Here is an 18,019-nt window from a genome sequence, read left to right as displayed (position 1 = left end):
AATGGCAAGAGGCGCCAGATCTGATCCAACGCTGCTCCTCTAATCTGCGCCTCAGTTCCTTTCAGAAGGAAATACTGCAATTGCTGACCCACAGGAGGCAAAGCTCATTGCCCTGCCAAGATTGTCTCACACACACACGGGTTTTGATGAAACCTTCGAGGCGGATATTCAAAAATAGCCGAGCTCCTAAATTTAGGGATTAATTTGGAGACCTAAGATGGAGGCTGCTAAACCTAGCCTTGCTGTTCACTCGTCTAACCTCAAGCCCCTCACTTAATGTGCCAGGCAAGCGCCGGAAATCAGCGCAGTGAGCCTGACTCTTCCCCTGGCCTTTTATGCGCTTAAATTTAGGGGCTACCTAGCCAGATTGCTATTTATTTGGCTAATCAGTTATCCTGCTATGTGGTGGGAAGGACAGGGGTGCAGCAGGTAGAAGCCGGATAAGTGGTGATAAGTTAGAGGTCTGGTTATATTCAGTGGCACAACAGGATATCCCGAATACGTTAGCCAATGTGCTTATTTGGCTAACTTGTTCAGCCGGTTATCATTTGAATATCATAATTTATTTGTATTTATTACTGATAACCTTTCATATCTGCCAGTCATGACTTGGTTAATCCACTCATGAAGATTATCAGTTTCATGAACACAAAGGAAGGGCAATTCTAGAACCCTGCACACAGCAGCAAAGTCTGCACATGCCTGTTAAGGGGCAGAATACACTGCTAATTTTCAAAATGATTTTCTGCGCATTGAAAATGCTGGGGTAAAGTCACCGAGAATGCGCACAGGTTGAACACAGGAAATTGCATCTGCTCCTAGCAGTGCACAATGTCTGCAAGTTAATTTATGTACAGCCTCTTGAAAATCCAAAACGCTGCATGGGAGTCCTATCCCTGCCCAAATTCTGACCCCCCCCCCCCTTCCCAAAAAAATGTCTACTGAGAGTGCACGTAAAAATATGCACTTAATTGGGTTGCTGACATACTTTTACATACATTTCCCCTGGAGCTATTTTACACTTACATGTGTAAAACCAGGTTTCTGCACCTAAGTGACTTTGAAAATTACACCTATAGAAGATGCTTAACCCGCCAAGATGGCCCTTTAGAAAACGATGCTACCAATACCCGCATAAAATAATGTGCTTGGACCCTATATGTGAAGTCTGGACAGGGTTGGGGCTTACATGCACATTTTTTGATTTTACAAAGAATGCAGGTAAATTCTCTTGGCAAAATTATGTGCACAAAGTAGCAGGTGTAACTTGTGCCTGATGTTACAAAATTACTTCCATAGGTACAGCAATAACAATTTTGGTGAAGAAGGCATGCCTTAGTAGATTGTGCATGAGGAGAAAACTTGAGGTCACAAGGCAAAGCCCTGAAAGGGGACTTATGGTTTAAAATTCAAGATGCTATGCATTATCTAGTCACAGGATAATGAGTTTGAGATCAAAATGGATTGTGAACCAGTTCATCTTGAAGAGGCCTCTTGACTGTGAGCATTCATTTTGTGCTAGCAGATCAGTCAGTGAAATCAAAATAGGCCATCCCAAAATAGGCGATCTTTCTGACATAACCATCGTACTGCTGGCACAAAATGGATGCAGCAAGCAATAGAGAGTCTTCTTCATGTAAGATCACTCAAGTCCACAATGTTTCATTCAGTCTGAGGAGTGCTTTCACCTGGATGAATTTAGAGCAAGGAGTCCCCTTTAGCTTCCTCAGACAGGCAGGGCTATAAACCAGCTTTGTTGGTTAATCTTAATGATGAATATCCAGTAGGTGAACAGTGATTCCTCTACGTGTAAGAATATATGGCTACCTTGCACATTTTGGCATGCTTTCCCTTTAAAAACTGATGAAGTCTGTGGGTTAAAAACAAATCTTGTTGATCTACAGTGCCAAGTTTCGTCCAGTTATAAAAACTTACTACTATAACGGATGAGAAACTGTTATTCTCTACATTACCTTATACGAGCACACAGGAGATCATTTAGAGTGATCATGCCAAGTCATCCTTGGACATGGCCCAATTGTATTTTCTGATGTGCTGGGGAATTTACAAATAACCTATTTTATCTCTTAAGAAAAAAATCAGATTTAAAAACTGCTCACAGCTTAAATCATGTATCCTCTTACTTTATTAAACTGAGAAATTGCATTGAAGGCAGATGTTCCAAGAGGCATTTTAAACCTTCATCACCAATCTCATTTCCAGATAAACTGAAACAGATAAAGCCAAACAAGGTTAAAAAAAATGCTTGCATAAAAATATGCAAATGTATTCACTTAGGGGTACATTTTCCAGGGCCTAACTTTGAAAACTCTCTAGGACTGAACTCTTACATTTAGGGGTTAAGGCAGGGGAAAAAAAGTTAAGAGCATAACAATGATATTTAGCATTAGGCACCTAACCTAGGGGGTCATTTTCCAAAGGTATCGCGCGCGAAAAGTCCCTTTTCTCGTGCAATACCTAGATCGGGGCGGGTTCTGGGCGGCATCCGCTCCGGAAGGGGAGGAGTCGGGGCGGCACCGGGGCGGACGCCGCGAAGACATCGCTGACGGCGAAAAGGTAAGGAGCCTTATCGCCGTCAGTAACGCAGCCAATAGCACCACCTTTCACGGTGGCGCTATTGGTTTGCGAAAGCCTGCAGCGATCGCACCGCGGTGGTGCCATCGCTGCCAGCTTTCGCAGGCCCGCCCCCCGCTTCACCCCCCTGCCCCTATTACTGCTGGATTTTTTAAGTTCTGCAAACTTAGAAAATCCAGGCCCTAGGGACAATGTTTTATTCATTTTATTTATTAAGCTCTTATATACCGTCGTTCAGACTGGCCATCACAACGGTTTCCATGTAGAAAACATAAATAACAATAAATTAACTAAAGAGCAATTATTCCTAAAATCTATTACCTACAAACAAAACAAGATACAATAGGCAAATAAAACATAATAAATTACAATTGTATAAAAATTTTAAAAAAGTAATTAAAATGCTATAGATGTCTCCCTTACAGTTATTAAGAATTAAGTGCCTCATATTAGGTAAAAATACACAAGATACATAAAATCATATAAAATAGCTCTTAGTCATTCCCTCCAAATGTCATAGAGTACACGAGGCTTAGCACACACTCTGTGATTAGTGCACATTTTTTTGTGAGCTAATTTTAGTACACTTTCAATGCAATGCATGGTATTAATTATTTAAAATATGTTAATCCCCCTTGTCGCCAGATGGAATTCATTCTAATGCAGTGAAGGATGCTAAAAATTAGCTCTCTCTTTTACTTCCCCTTTAGTGATGATTTATTACCATACCTCTTGAGGAGTATATAGAAGCCAGGCTGGTTACTGAACCCGATGGCTTTATGTGGACTAGCATTTAAAACCTATGGGGATAATTTCTGTATGTAAAACAGTGTAATATGCACAGAAATGGCATTTTGCAAAATTACCCACCCAAAAATTGGGTAAACCTATGCACCCAAGTCACGTATGTGCATAACTTTACCTGAATTCAGGAGAGGCATTTTATGGGGTGGGGTCTGGGCAGCTTTTTCATCCACGTGCATATTGTTTTAATTTTAAAAGTATGCACGGAAATTCCCTCAGCGATGCCATGTGCACAAATTAGCAGGTGTTCGCCTGTGCGGGTGGTTTTGCTGGGGTAATTTTCAAAGAGAACTTAGACGGGCAGTTACAAACTTACTCTCCCTCTGTATTCTTGATATACCTTGATGACTTACATTGTGGGAATGAATTGTCAGCTGCACGTCAAGAATTGCTTCGGCGTAAATAAACAGAGAAGTTATAAGTTCCACAAAACAACGAATACAGTCTGCTTTCCAGAATTCAGTGTGCCCGCCTAAGTGGATTTAGAAAAAAGTACCCAATATTGGATCCCACTGATACCCATTGACATGCCTTGAGAATGTGGTGCAAATAGGACCCCGGATAGTAAAGTTATTAGTAGGGGACCGGACCAATGTGCATTCACACTGATAAGGTAATCAACTAAACGTTCCTTCCATCGAGGAAGTAAGATAATCATATTTAAAGTTCACGCCTCATCTCTGGGATGATGGAGAGAAATCAGGTCCCCAATCCAAAGAGCTTACTGAAACGTATGCTGCGTCACAGGCACTCTATGTTGCTACTGCATAGAGCATACAGAGGCCAATATTCCAATAAAGGGGGCCCCTTCCAAATTTTGGCACCTCACACGGTGCATTCCCGTGCATCTCAGTGCGTGAGCTGGAATTTTTAATCGTGCGCACACTTGTGCACGTATATTTTAAAGTGCACCGACCACACTGCACATAAGCATACTCCTAATTTTAAGGGGTTAGTCAAGCACAGCTGGCGTGAGTGTCCTCCTTAGGACCTTGTTGGTTTTTACGAGCGTATTATGTAAGCAAATTTTAAAACATGCTTGCATGAGGCGCATTCCCAGTCCACCAGTTTGTCCAGTTAATAGCGAGGCCTTTCATACCCTTCTGTTTCTTCATCCTGCACACTCCCCTCCCCCCCCTAGCTGACCCGGACCCCTCACCCTGTCCTCTGAGCTGTGCAATTCAAGATCTACAGACTTGCTCTTCATCAGGAAGAGCAGTGAATTGCACAGATGTCCTGCATACGCACGCTGCTATCTCAGGTTTTAACATTTGGAGTTATGCACGTAAGTGTTGGCCCCGCCCTGGAATGCCCACGCCCCGCCCCTTTCCCGCCCCCTTATTCCTCATTCGCTTGTGGGTCTATACACGTGTACTTCCCGGCTTTTCAAAATTCACATTTCTCACGCGCATTTTGTTTTTCATTTAAGGTTTATTAAGGCCAAACACAGCGCCTTTAAAATTGACCTCTAAGTTAGTTGCCTAGTCCTGAAAATCAGTGCTAATCACATTTTTTCCCCCCTCACCCTGTAGCCTCCCACTTTCTGGGCTTCTAAATTTAAGGGCCTGGGAAAACTAGGCATCTAAATTTAGGAACTCGGCCCTTATAAAATGTCCCAAGGCACATTTTTGGAGCCTTCAGTTAAACAAGCTGGTACCGGTGAATTAGCCCCAAAGGTAAAATCTCTAGATGCAGAGTTTGGTAGGACATCCCAAGTAGCTCACGGGATTCAGATGATATTTGCCAAACTGGCCATTTCTAGACAAACAGCCATTCTGAATGTAATTCAAGCAACAGTGATTTCCCCTTTGGATTATTGCAACTGTCTTCATGTGGGGTTTCCCCACAGAGGCTCCCTTTTAAGTTGCAGAAGGGCCAAAACATAGCAGCCAGAACCATTTTCGGTTGTCTGAGGGACAGCCCCCCCCCTCCCCCCACTTCCTCCTTGCTTAAATTGGTGCACTGACTCCCAAGAAATCTGTAAGCGCAGTTTAGTCTTTTTTTTGCTGGGTGCTTTGGGCACTGAGAGTGGACGGGCCTGGATACCATTGTTTGCATTCCATCATCCGAAGGAGTGGGCAGATCCTGCTTAGGAGGGCGATTGATTTCGGTTGCAGGGACCCACATTTTGGAACTGTCTTCCCGAGGTTCTTAGAGAAGGGCTGGTGTTGGGGACATTTAGGAAACATTTAAAATCAATCCTTTTCCCCAAGGTCTAAAGACTGCTAGCAAGTGGCATTATCTCCTGTTTTTTTCTTTGCTATGTCTGGATTTACTGGAATTGGGCTAAGGACGTTTAAAGTCTCAGCAAGATATGCACCTTTTAACATCTGAGGTTTATGAAAGGAGGTGGCCATGACGGTTTTATTGGTTAGTGGCTATTGCTAAATCTAGGATCTGATATTATTAATGCTTTGATAATTGTAAACCACCTTTGGCAACCCTTTAAAGGATGGAGAGATGGTACATAACCATAAATAATCTTTGAAAACTGACCACAGATTAGGTAGTTCTTTAGTGATGTTCTTCAGACTCATTTATTAAAACTGTGCCAATTCTCACATCCAAAGAATGCACACAATATTGCTCTTATTAGCCTAAGAAAGTCTATTAAAGCATCATTAATACAGAATTAAAATAAAAAAGTCACAGAATACCTACTCTAATTCCATAAGCTTGCTATGCTTCTCCAGAATTTTGCAAAGTTCTTTCATGCCGTTCTTCCCAATGTTGCAGTCTACCAACCTGTTAAAAGATGTTAAAGTCCAAAGCATTGTTTTCTGATTTTCTACATACTTTGTCATCATGATTGAGCGTATGGTGAAAATCAATAATTTTGCTAATGATCTTTCTCTGAGTGCTAAGTATAATACAGCATCATATCTCCCATGCATTGCTTTGTGATTCTGCAATTAGTGTCATCCACATCGGGCCATAAATGAACATAATCTTGGGTGGGATAAGGTTTTTAGCCTTAGTTCTTTACAAAGAGAAGTTTATAAGATTGCACAAATGTCTTTGTGTGTGTCCCCATTATTTCTTTAAAATGGCTGCGAGGGTGATTTCCAAGCTTTGGGGAGCTCACTGTAGACGCGGAGAGGGATTGGACCCTTGCACTTTCCAAGGTTCCAGCACGATTTGAGGAGGGACAGTTTTGGCCAACAAATCTAGGCATGGCCTGTTCAACTCTACATATTGGCGAGATTGGAGGACTAAAGTCGGGATTTTCAAAGGCCTGCGTGCGTAAAAAGCGGGGTTTACGTGCGTGGCCGGGTCTTGCATGCACCGTGCACATTTTAAAACGGGCCCGGGCCACGCACATGTGCCGGGCCTCTCCAAAGGGGTGGGCCGGGACAGCGCCATCCTACGTTGTCCCGGGGAAGCGTGCGCTGGCAGCTGGCCGGCGCAAGCAGATTACTTCTGCTCCAGAGGAGCCATAAGTAATGAAACAAAATAAAAGTAAATAGATAGGAAGGGGTTAGAGGTTAGGGGTCGGGGAGGAAGGTTAGGTAATTGGAGTGGACTTTGAGAGAACTGGGGAAGGCCTGATTGTGTCACTGCGCGTATTAATCGAAAATTCGCCCCCTCTGCATGCGTGGCCATCGGATTTTATAACATATGCGTGCTGGTGTTTGCATGTTATAAAATCAGCGCACACATGGACGCACGTGCGGTCTTTTTAAAATCTACCCCCTATGTGAACAACAGAGATAAGCAACATTCGGATCATGGCAGAAATACATGTGAAACTGAACCATGGCTATTTAAAATGTACCACATTCTGCTTGTTCAACAGGCATCAGAGAACGTGTTCAACTTATTGAAAAGGTACAACTTTATTGGACGTAGCTTTGTGTACTCTCTGTAAATAGGTGATATACATTCCAGTAAATATTTAAAGCATATGTGGTTTGATTATGGACAAATAAAAGGAGCAAATACCTGCAGGATGTTCGTTGACATTCCTCATTGCTTACAAAATGTAAAATTGCCTTTTTACTTGACCTAGCAAAATCAGAAACAGACAAGGCAGAAGACTGTTACTGGATTTGTAACCTATGAGATAGCTAACAAATTGCAGTTTAAAGCAAAGAGCTCATAGTAATACAGAATTTCGTGGCAGATAAGGACCGCACTTTATTTCCTGGTACAATGGCACAGCCCTAGTTGTATAAGGAGGTTGGAATTATACTCCATTGGCAGTTCCTATTTCAATCTCACAAGCAAGTACTAAAGACCATTTACAATAGTAACTTACCTGTTTCTGAAGTGTAATACATTTTTCTGGGCTTCTACAAGATCTCCTTTCTTTCCCATGTCATAAATGTTTCCTGGGGGCTGCCAGAAGTGGCATGAATGGACTGTGTTCCGGGCAGCCTTGGCCATTATGGTCTGCACCTTCTTTTAATTCTTTTAGGGAGGGAGGGGGTGGAAATGGATTGGGTCTGCTAGCCCTGAAGGTGTCTTTCCGTTTTGTTTTTTTTAATTTTACTGCTATATCTTGAATATAGATGGTTAAGGTTACAGTAATCCGGACAAAGGTTATTCAGGTAACTTGAGCTGAATATATTCAGTGGGATACTTGTCCCGCTGAATATCTGTGACGAGTTATCTGGTTAACTTTAGCCAGATGATGAGTCTGCTGCCTGCATTGCTTTTTGAGCAATTCCTTCTTATTTTAGATCATAAACATGTTAGAGCAGCACAACCAGACACAAAGAATTGTGGTGATTCGGAATTTGTTAATATCAATTAAATCAGCTTGCCTTTGTGCAGCCACAATTGACACCAACATTTTGGGTTTTTTTAAACACTTCTAGCAGGGCCTTTGTAAAGTATAAGCATTTTGGTCCGTAAGCCACTCAGTTACTTGTTTCCTGCTGTTTCCTGACAATTTCTAGCAGCCTGAGGGGTTGGGTAGGGTAGTAATATGAATGTGCATTTTCACTGAAACTTCCCAGCTGGGAATAGTGAGAGAGAGAAGAAGGGAAGGGAAGGGGTGATTTTTCCATGTCACTGTTTTGTGACAAGCAAGAAGGTGAGAGAGGAAATCTCTGCCTGCTATGGCACATACTTCCCAGTAGCAGTAACCTGGACTTCTGGAGTCAGGAATCCCGTTTCTGATGATGTCATCACAAAGTGGCCAGGGACCATTTCTGATAATGCAAACAAAAAGTGCAAGTATGCCCACCCTGCTAAGTGACACATCCAGGCATTCCAGATAATTTTATCTGGCTAATGTTGCAAGCCGGCCACTGTGGCCAGTGGCTGAATATTACTCCCTAACAGGTGAATTTTCAAAATACTTACGGGCAAAAATGTTACATACTACCACAGAGCCATTTACGTGGGTAAATCTTGTTGACAATTCAATGGCATTGTAATAGAGTACATGACAGAAAGCCTCAGACTCCCTTAAGGGACCGGCTCCAGCTATCTGGCCCGGTCCACCTTAAAACAGACAGAAAGGGGATCCTCGGGTGGGGGCGTTTCCCTGAGGTAAGGGATAAAAAGGTGAGGCTCTGAGAGAGAGAAGGCCTCAGGAAGAAGAAGGAAGCTGTAATTAAATGCTGTGTCTGCTTTGGAAGTCTTCTTTTGCTTGTCAGTCTGCTGTGGTAAGCAGCCATTTTCTTCTGTTCGGTTACATAAATCTGTATATAAACTGGTGAAAAGCAGAACAGACTCCAGCCTGGTCTGGCCTACCCCAGTCCCAGACCGCTCCAAGGGCATCACATATGGTGGGAGTAGTGGGATTACCTGCTCTAAGCGCTTGCACAGACTGGGACCCACCCTAGCTGGAAAAAAAATTTTTTTTTTTTGGGAGCTGGCTGCAGCGGCAGCCACACAGGTTTTTTTTTGTGGGAAATTTGGTTTGTTTATTGGTACCAGCTAAGGAGAGAAGCTCTGCCAGCATGAGGGAACAAAAGAAGTGAGTCAGAGGTGGAGAAGCAGGTTTTTCTTTTGTTTATTTCCCTGGTAAATGGAGCAGTTACCGCAAGCCCTAGTGGAGGGACAGCAACAGCTCCGGGCAGCCACTCAGACTCAGTATGAGCAGCACCAGCAGCTACAGCTACAATTGCAGCAACACCTGGAAGCCCAAGCACAGCTTAACACCCAATTACTATGAAAGACACCAGCGGTAGGGGCCGCTGGAGTAGACACCGGCACGGAACAGAGTCCATCCCCACCAACCCTGGAAATCCGGCTGACAAAGATGGGGCCCCAAGATGACCCGGAAGCATTCCTGGTCACCTTTGAGAGGGTAGCGGAGGCCATGGCCTGGCCTAGGTCCCAGTGGGCCATGAGAGTGGCCCCGCATTTAACTGGTGAGGCCCAGGCCGCATACCGAGCCCTTAACAACCAGCAAGCCCACGACTATCAGGAGGTCAAGGCTGCCATACTTGATAGACTGGGAGTGTCTAAAGTTTCTGGGGCTTAACCTTTACACCAGGCGAGAGGCCCTGAGTTCTGGCTCAGAAGTTAAAGGACCAGTGCTGGCGGTGGCTAGAACCCGATAATAAAAGGGGAGTTGAAGTGGCGGAGGCTGTCGTGGCAAAACAGTTTGTGGACATTCTCTCCGCCCGAGTGTGTGAATGGGTGCGGAGACAGACAGCGGTGAACCTGAAGGATGTGGTTTCCCTAGTAGAGCGTTATTTAGATGCTGCAGACACAGGCCTTGGGCTCATTTCAGCAGAGAAGAATTCCCGAATAAAGGGCCTAGAAAGGGGAAGGAGAGAATTGAGGGGCAGAACCCTAAGCTGCTATATCGGCAGAGAAGTAGAGAGTTTCCCTACCCCAGAGACCCCGATAACACATTACAAGGACCTGAGGGCGGAAGGAGTAAACGCCCAGAAGCAGTGACACCCAAAGGGACCTGCTTCAACCGTGGAGCGAGGGGGCACTTTGCTCGTGACTTCTACTTAGTGAAGAATACATCTCTGGATGTCAATTTGGTGGCCCCTCACTCCTGCTCATTTGTGGACATTCCCCACTCGGGGTTTGCAACCTTCATGGTTCTGGTGGAGCTAAATGGCGACCCGACCCAAGCCCTAGTAAACTCGAGAAGTGTAAAAACTCTCATTCGGAGGGAACTGGTCAAAAGATACAGATTGATTATGAACAGACAGTGACCCTTGCTTACATACATGGAGACCATGTTACACCCGGTTGCAGATGGAGCGACTTCTCCTGCTCATCTCCTTTTTCCCTGCACCATCAATCCTAGGAAGAATGGCGGCTGCCGCTGACCAACGCCGACCTCCCCAGCGTCCCTGGGACGGCGTGGGCGCTGCCGACCGCCATCTTGGTTCCAGAATCACCTAAGGCGAGCGCGCGCAAGGGCCTCCTTTATACATGTCATGGCGGGAACCTCGGGGGCGTCCCCTCCCGATGACATCAACTCGCTGCTGTACTTAAGCTGACCGGCCCTCTGCTACTACAAGTTAGCAAGGAGTTTCCTCATTGTTGAATCCACTCCATTCTTGGACTTCCTGTTCCAGACTTGCTCTTGGTGTGTGGATGCTCTGGGTATTCGCTCCTCGGGGGGCCCTTTCATGTTCCTGGCTATCCGCTCCTCAGAGGGCATTCCTGCCTTGGACTTCGACCTGACCCGCTTCTCGGGTCACTCTCCTGGAACTACCACTGTGAGTACCTTCTTCAGACTTCAGCGATACCAACCTTACTGAAGCTTTTCTGAGGCGTACCCCGTGCCTCGGGCCACTACCGTTCCTCTTCAGTAGAAGTTGTTCCAGTATACCTTATGCTACAAGGTATTGCCATACCAACTACAAGATCCAATTCTGGGTTCCTACACCTCAGACTGGTTCATCATCATCTTCAGTACAGTCATCCTCGGCATACCCCGCTCTGTGGGCCACTATTGGATCTGCACTTCTGAGGTAATATCTATTTGACTGAAGGGACTTCCTGGCATACCCTGCTCTGCGGGCCACTACCGGATCTTCACATCTATGGTATCACCCTGGGCATACCCAATGCTCAGAACTGTACTTATTTGCAGTCCCCGCTCTGCGGGGTTTGCTTTTCCTTCCTTCATAATAAAGTCTATCATACAGCTGTGTCCTACATCGCTGAGACCACGCCCATTGATGTCCTGGGGCTCCTCCCTGTGGGTGGAGACATCTCTCATCTCGACCCAGGGTTCAGATCTATACAAAAACATAACAGACCAGAGACAATACCCAACCAGTCAGGTCCTGTTGAAGATTCCAGTGGGACAAACTACATTAGAAGTGGGAGTGCTCCCCTGGATACCATATCCTGTGATACTGGGACGAGATTATCCAGACTTTGGCACTCTCTGGATCCAGCTCATGAGGGGCATAGATGACTCCAGTGAGGAAGAGACCTCATTTCCGGAGGTCTTTCTATTAGAAGACCTAGACTTGTATATTAATAATCCTAAGACACCCAATCCTCGTAGACAACGTTGAATAGAAAAGTATAATTATACCCAACGTTTAGAGGCAGCCGTGGAGTTAGAGGGGGCTCCCCACCCCATAGGGGTTCCCTCAGACTGGACAGGCGAGGGAAACTCTGGGAATTTTAGGCGGGCCTAACAAGAAGATGGGACACTAAAAGGGGCCCGGGAGAATATACAGATGATAGATGGGGAATTAGTCTCTGGGATGGAGGGTCAAAAGCCAGTCCCCCCTTTTTTTGTACTCAAGAAAAATTTAGTATACAGAGTAGCAAAGGGGAATCTGGAGGGCAAAACAGTTGAGCAGCTTTTGGTCCCCCAGCAGTTTCGTCAGCAAATTTTACAGCTTGCCCATAGTTATCTCTTGGGGGGCCACCTAGGGGAAGAGAAGACACAAGAAAAGATTCTAGCCCAGTTCTATTGGCCTGGCTTGTATCAACATGTTCAGGACTACTGTCAGTCCTGCCCTACTTGTCAGCTGACCAGACTGGCAGCAACACGCATAGCTGCCCTAGTGCCCATGTCAATTATAGAGGCACCTTTTGAGAGGGTCGCTATGGACTTGGTAGGCCCCTTAGAAAGGTCTAGCCTTGGAAACAAATATATCCTGGTCATTCTTGACTATGCGACCAGGTAACCAGAAGCTATTCCCCTATGAGATATGAAGACTCAAACAATAGCCACGGCCTTGATGGAGGTAATTTCCTGGGTTGGGTTACCCAAAGAGATATTAACCGACCAAGGAACCCCGTTTGTCTCTAAAGCAAGTTTGTGCATTATTGCAGGTAAAAACTCTGCGAACATCAGTTTACCATCCACAAACTGATGGGCTCATGAAGTGTTTTAACAAAACTCTTAAGCAGATATTGAGGAAGTTCATCGCGGAAGATGGCAAGAATTAGGACTTATTCTTGCCTTATATATTGTTCGTCATTCAGGAAGTCCCTCAAAGTTCAATTGGGTTTTCCCCGTTCGAATTATTGTATGGTAGAAGACCACAGGGAATCCTGGATGTAGTACGAGAGACCTGGGAGGAGGAACCCAACTCTGGACGGAATTTGGCCAACTATGTGATCAAGATGCAGGAACGACTGTGGAGGGCAGGGGAGGCTGCCCGACTATGCCTGGAAAAGGCCCAGGCTACTCAAGCCCGGCAATGTAACCAGTCCACTGTTCATCGGGTCTTCCAGCCGGGAGACCGCATAATAGTGTTATTATCGTCTTCAGAAAGTAAATTGTTGTCCCATTGGCAAGGTCCGTATGAGGTACTGGAGAAGATGGGCCCGGTGGATTATAAAGTGGCCCAACCTGACAAGCGGAAAAAGGCCCAGTTCTTCCATGTGAATCTACTAAAAATATGGGTTGCTCCGACTTGCAGTCTGGTCCAAAAAGAAGACTTTGTCCAGACGTTTCACAAACTTCCGGGCCCCAGATGACCCCCCATATGGAGACCAACTCTCCACAACACAGAAAGTGGACCTAGATAAACTGGTGACTCGGAATAAAGATGTCTTTTCAACTATGCCCGGGAGAACTCAGTTAGCTTGTCACGACATTATTACAAACCCAGGAGTTATAGTTAAACAACGGCCCTACCGGATTCCCGAAGCCAGGAAGCAGGTTATAGAAGCTGAGGTGAAAGAAATGCTTCAACTTGGGGTAATAGAGGAATCCAATAGCAATTGGTCCTCGCCTATTGTACTGGTACCTAAACCGGATGGTAGTATCTGGTTCTGTATTGACTTCCGGAAGGTCAATGAGGCTTCGAAGCTGGACGCATACCCAATGCCCCGCATGGATGAACTCATTGAACGTTTGGGAACTGCCCAGGTCATCTCCATGCCTAATCGCCACATCAAAGGCCCCACTAACCTGTTGCTGTTCTTTTCCTTCTCTCTCTCTCCTCTGTGTTTTTTTTCTTGTTTTCTCTCCCCTCCTCTCCCCTTTTTGCTTCCCTACAGGCGCTGCTGAACAGGACTGGATATTCAACCGCTGCCGCTTAGCTGGATAGTCCCTACTCATCCAGCTAAAGGGTGAATAATATCGGCCTCTAGGTGTTGTGGAACCCATGCAGGTCAAGGATGGACAATTTGCAGATAGCCCTTTCTCCTGGGTAAATCGATGCTTACCTGAATAAATGGCTGTCGAAAATTGCCCACCCCATGCTTAGACAGTAACTTTAAAATAAGCACGTGGGCGCTCATGTGCTAGAAGTTTAAGTCATGAGCGGGCATATTTAGGGTGTTACGCGAGCAAACGTTTAAATATGATCGTGTGAAGGACATTCCCAGTTTTATGAATTAGGTCCACCAGTTTGCCCTGTCTGTCTTGAGGTCATTCAGACAGTTCTGGTTCTTCAGACTGCACTCCCCCCCCCAGTTGATCCAGACCCCCTCACCCAGTAGTTTTAGGCCTAAACAGAGAATTATGCAGACTTACACCTCATCAAGAACAGAAGTAAACATGAGCGGCTAACAGTCTTCTGCATGCTGCAGCTGCTAGATTGAAAATACAAATTTATGTCGTTTTTCTGTCCCGTCTCAGAGTGCCCCTGACACATCCCAACTATGCCCCCTCCCTTTTTTTTCTCACACATGCACATATATGCGTACAATTTGCAATTTTTAAAACATACATCACTCACACGTGGTCCATGTACTCATGTCTATGGGCCTTTTCATATGAGCAATGCTTTTAAAATTCAGCCCTTAGTGAGGACCTTAATAAGTTGAACTTACCTAATTTCCACCTCCTTGACTCGGTCACAGAGATTGATGGCATTAGCCAGTGCGAATGTACATTGCGTTGAAAGGTTATTATTACTAACACTGGAAAAAAGTTAAAATTAATCAGTAAGCATCTCCGGTATATAATACTTAGTCACCTTTACCATAGTAATTTCAGATATTAAGCATGAACACAATTTGGGCCAGATGTGCTAAAAGGGTTTTTCCCATTTTGAGTCTGATTCATCAAGGCCTTTTATCTAAGGGCCAATGCAATAACATAAGATAGATTGATTACACATTTTTACTCATGTTTTTGCACACATTTTTGTGCATGTAACTTTATTCATGATTTAATAAGGATTTTGATACACTAAAAAATGCATGCACAAATGTGAGTACAAACGTGTGCACCAATCAACTCCCTTCCATGAAAAATCCCATTTTAATGAAGGCAAGGCATTAGCTATTATTCCCCAATGCAACGAGATGTGTTAAAACCCTGCAAACTCAACTCATTGTGATGGACCCTACAGTCGCGTCACCATTAAGACCTGGTTGGGTCCCTATTTCAGCTAGAGAGAGAAGGTTAGAGTAGAGGGAGCTACCATTCAAATACACCTCCTCCTCCTGTTGAGTCTGGACTGGCGTCCCCCTGGAAGTCTATTTAAGAGCCCCCCACAGTGAGCTTGAGAGGCAGTTTCTTTCTGTTGGCACAGAGTGCAGAGATGTTACGAGTTTACATTTTATTGTTTTGCAGGCCGGCCAGGGTCAGGAGAGTTTTCCTTCCAGTCTACTTACTAGCTGGTTGGGATATCTCTCCGGGTTGCTTTTGAGGGTTTTGAGATTTATATTAGGAACCTCAAGGGAATGTGTAAGAAAACCATCCCTGTCACATCGGTGCCTGAGAGGACTCCTTTCTTCCCACCTTGGGAAGTGGAGGAGGTGCAAGAGCTAGCCAGGGTTCCTGCTCCAAAGAGTATATATAACTTTATGGCGTCATCTGTGCTAGACCAGCACGTCAGGGTGAGGTTACATCATGATTTTTTAATGCTGGAAATTTAACTCCTGGGTGGAGCAAAGTTAATTGACATTTCTGCTGCTAGTCTTATAGGGGTGGTTCTATTATGAGACAGGGTAAGTTTGACGTTTCAGGCAGCAGAACTATGAAGCGGCAAAAAGTGCACCTTTAAAACACCTCTACCGCAGCCGCCGCCTCACCCTGCCTCCAGAGTCAAACATTGGATCGGGCAGAGATAAACCAAACACCTGCCCGATCCGCTCAGTAGCCACACATGTCCCTCAACCCGGGCAGAAGGAGTTGCATTTACCCGATGTCATCTCCGGTTGCTACAGAGCCAGTCTCGCAGCTTTTACTGTGAGACTGTCTCCTGGCAGCAGGAGATGATGTCGTGATAAACGGGACTCCGTCTTCTGCCACTCAGGCCAGTGGGGCTGAGGAAGTGAGCTGCGGGCCACCAGTGGAGGTAAGGCTGGCGGCGCAGAAGAAGAAACAATCAGGTTACTGCTGAGGAAGGGAGCCGGGGGCCACTGCTGCAACAGAGGCCAGCGGGGCTGAAGAAGAAAGAATCAGGCCATCACAAGAGCCGATGAAGAGAGCAGTAGGCCGCTGCTAGAGCTTAGGCTAACAGGGACAAATCAAATGGAGGGACACAATTATGCATGTGAGATCTGCTTCTGTGTGTGTGTGTGAGAGAAGGATGGTGCTTCTGTCTGTGGGAATGCATATGTATGTGGGAGAAGAAGGGTGCTTCTGTCTGTGTGTGTGTATGTATGAGTGTGTGAGAGGAGGAAGGTGCTTCTGTCTGTGTGCATGTGAGTGTGAGAGGAGGAGGAGAGTGCTTCTGTCTGTGTGTATGTATGTGTGTGTGTGTGAGAGGAGGAAGGTGCTTCTGTCTGTGTGCATGTGAGTGTGAGAGGAGGAGGAGGGGGCTTCTGTCTGTGTGTATGTGTGTGTATGAGATGGAGGGTGCTTCTGTCTGTGTGCATGTGTGTGTGAGAGGAGGAGGAGGGTGCTTCTGTGTGTGTGTGTGAGAGGAGGAGGGGGCTTCAGTCTGTGTGTATGTGTGTGTATGAGATGGAGGGTGCTTCTGTCTGTGTGTATGTGTGTGAGAGAAGGAGGGTGCTTCTATCTGTGTATATGTGTGTGAGAGAAGGAGGGGGCTTCAGTTTGTGTGTATGAGATGGAGGGTGCTTCTGTCTGTGTGTATGTGTGTGAGAGGAGGATGGTGCTTCTGTTTGTGTGTATGTGTGTGTGAGAGGAGGAGGGTGCTTCTGTGTGTGTGTGTGTATAGGAAGGAGGGTGCTTCAGTCAAAAGAACATAAGAAATTGTTATACTGGGTCAGACCAAGGGTCCATCAAGCCCAGCATCCTGTTGCCAACAGTGGCCAAACCAAGCTACAGGTACCTGACAAATACCCAAACACTAAGTATATCCCATGCTATGGTTGCCAGTAAAGCAGTAGCTATTCTCTAAGACAACTTAATTAATAGCAGTTAATGGACTTCTCCTCCATGAACTTATTCAATACTTTTTTAAACCTAGCTACACTAACTGCAAAAACCACATCCTCTGTGTGTGTTTGTGTATGTGAGGAGGAGGGTGCTTCTGTCTGTATGTGTGTATGAGAAGGAGGGTGCTTCTGTCTGTGTGTATGTGTGTGTGAGAGAAGGAGGGTGCTTCTGTCTTTATGTGTGTATGAGAAGGAGGGTGCTTCTGTCTATGTGTATGTGTGTGTATGTGAGGAGGAGGGTGCTTCTGTCTGTGTGTGTGTATATGTGAGAAGGAGGGTGCTTCTGTCTGTGTGTGTGTGTGTGAATGTGAGGAGGAGGGTGCTTCTGTCTGTGTGTATGTGTGTGTGAGAGATGGAGAGTACTTCTGTCTATAGGTATTTATGTGTGTGTATAGGAAGGAGGGTGCTTCTGTCTGTGTATATCAGAAGGAGGGTGCTTCTGGCTGTAGGTATTCATGTGTATATGAGAAGGAGGGTGCTTCTGTCTGTGTGTGTGAGAGAAGGAGGGTGCGTCTATGTGTGTCTGTGTTTGTGTGTGTGAGAAGGAGGGTATTTCTGTCTGTGTGTATAGGAAGGAGGGTGATTCTGTCTGTGTGTGTGTGTGTGTGTATATGAGGGAGGAAGGAAAACACTTGTGCACCACCTACCAACGACAATTTAGGGAGCCTTCAAGATTACTGGATATCAAACGTTCCCAGGAATGGAGAGCAAAGCATTTTTTTGTCCTTCTTAGTTTTATTTATTTGATGCGATGTATCTGCTGTTTTGAAATATTTTATTAGTGTTTGGTAATATTTTAAACATTTTTATATATGTTTTTAATTGGCTGAATTTATCAGCAGATTTGACATTCTTTTTATTGGTATGTTTAATGTTTTATATTTTTTGATTGTGTTTGCATTGCTTATAGAGTTTGGCT

General features: G+C 45.2%; 1 protein-coding gene across 1 annotated transcript in view; it reads right to left on the bottom strand.

The window, feature by feature from the left end:
• LOC115095272 (protein NLRC5-like) overlaps window positions 1-18,019 on the bottom strand; it is a 243,503-nt gene that overhangs the window by 117,297 nt on the left and 108,187 nt on the right. Inside the window, exons 21-24 of the mRNA XM_029608725.1 lie at window positions 14,578-14,667; window positions 7,342-7,404; window positions 6,061-6,144; window positions 2,145-2,228 (exon numbers count right to left, since the gene is read on the bottom strand). Coding sequence (XP_029464585.1) covers window positions 2,145-2,228; window positions 6,061-6,144; window positions 7,342-7,404; window positions 14,578-14,667 — 321 coding nt within the window. The remainder of the gene's footprint in view (window positions 1-2,144; window positions 2,229-6,060; window positions 6,145-7,341; window positions 7,405-14,577; window positions 14,668-18,019) is intronic.

Source organism: Rhinatrema bivittatum, chromosome 7 (assembly GCF_901001135.1).
Source record: "Rhinatrema bivittatum chromosome 7, aRhiBiv1.1, whole genome shotgun sequence".
Lineage (NCBI taxonomy): Eukaryota > Metazoa > Chordata > Amphibia > Gymnophiona > Rhinatrematidae > Rhinatrema > Rhinatrema bivittatum.
The sequence above is the reverse complement of the archived record's forward strand: the minus strand, read 5'-3'. Positions and strand labels throughout refer to the sequence as shown.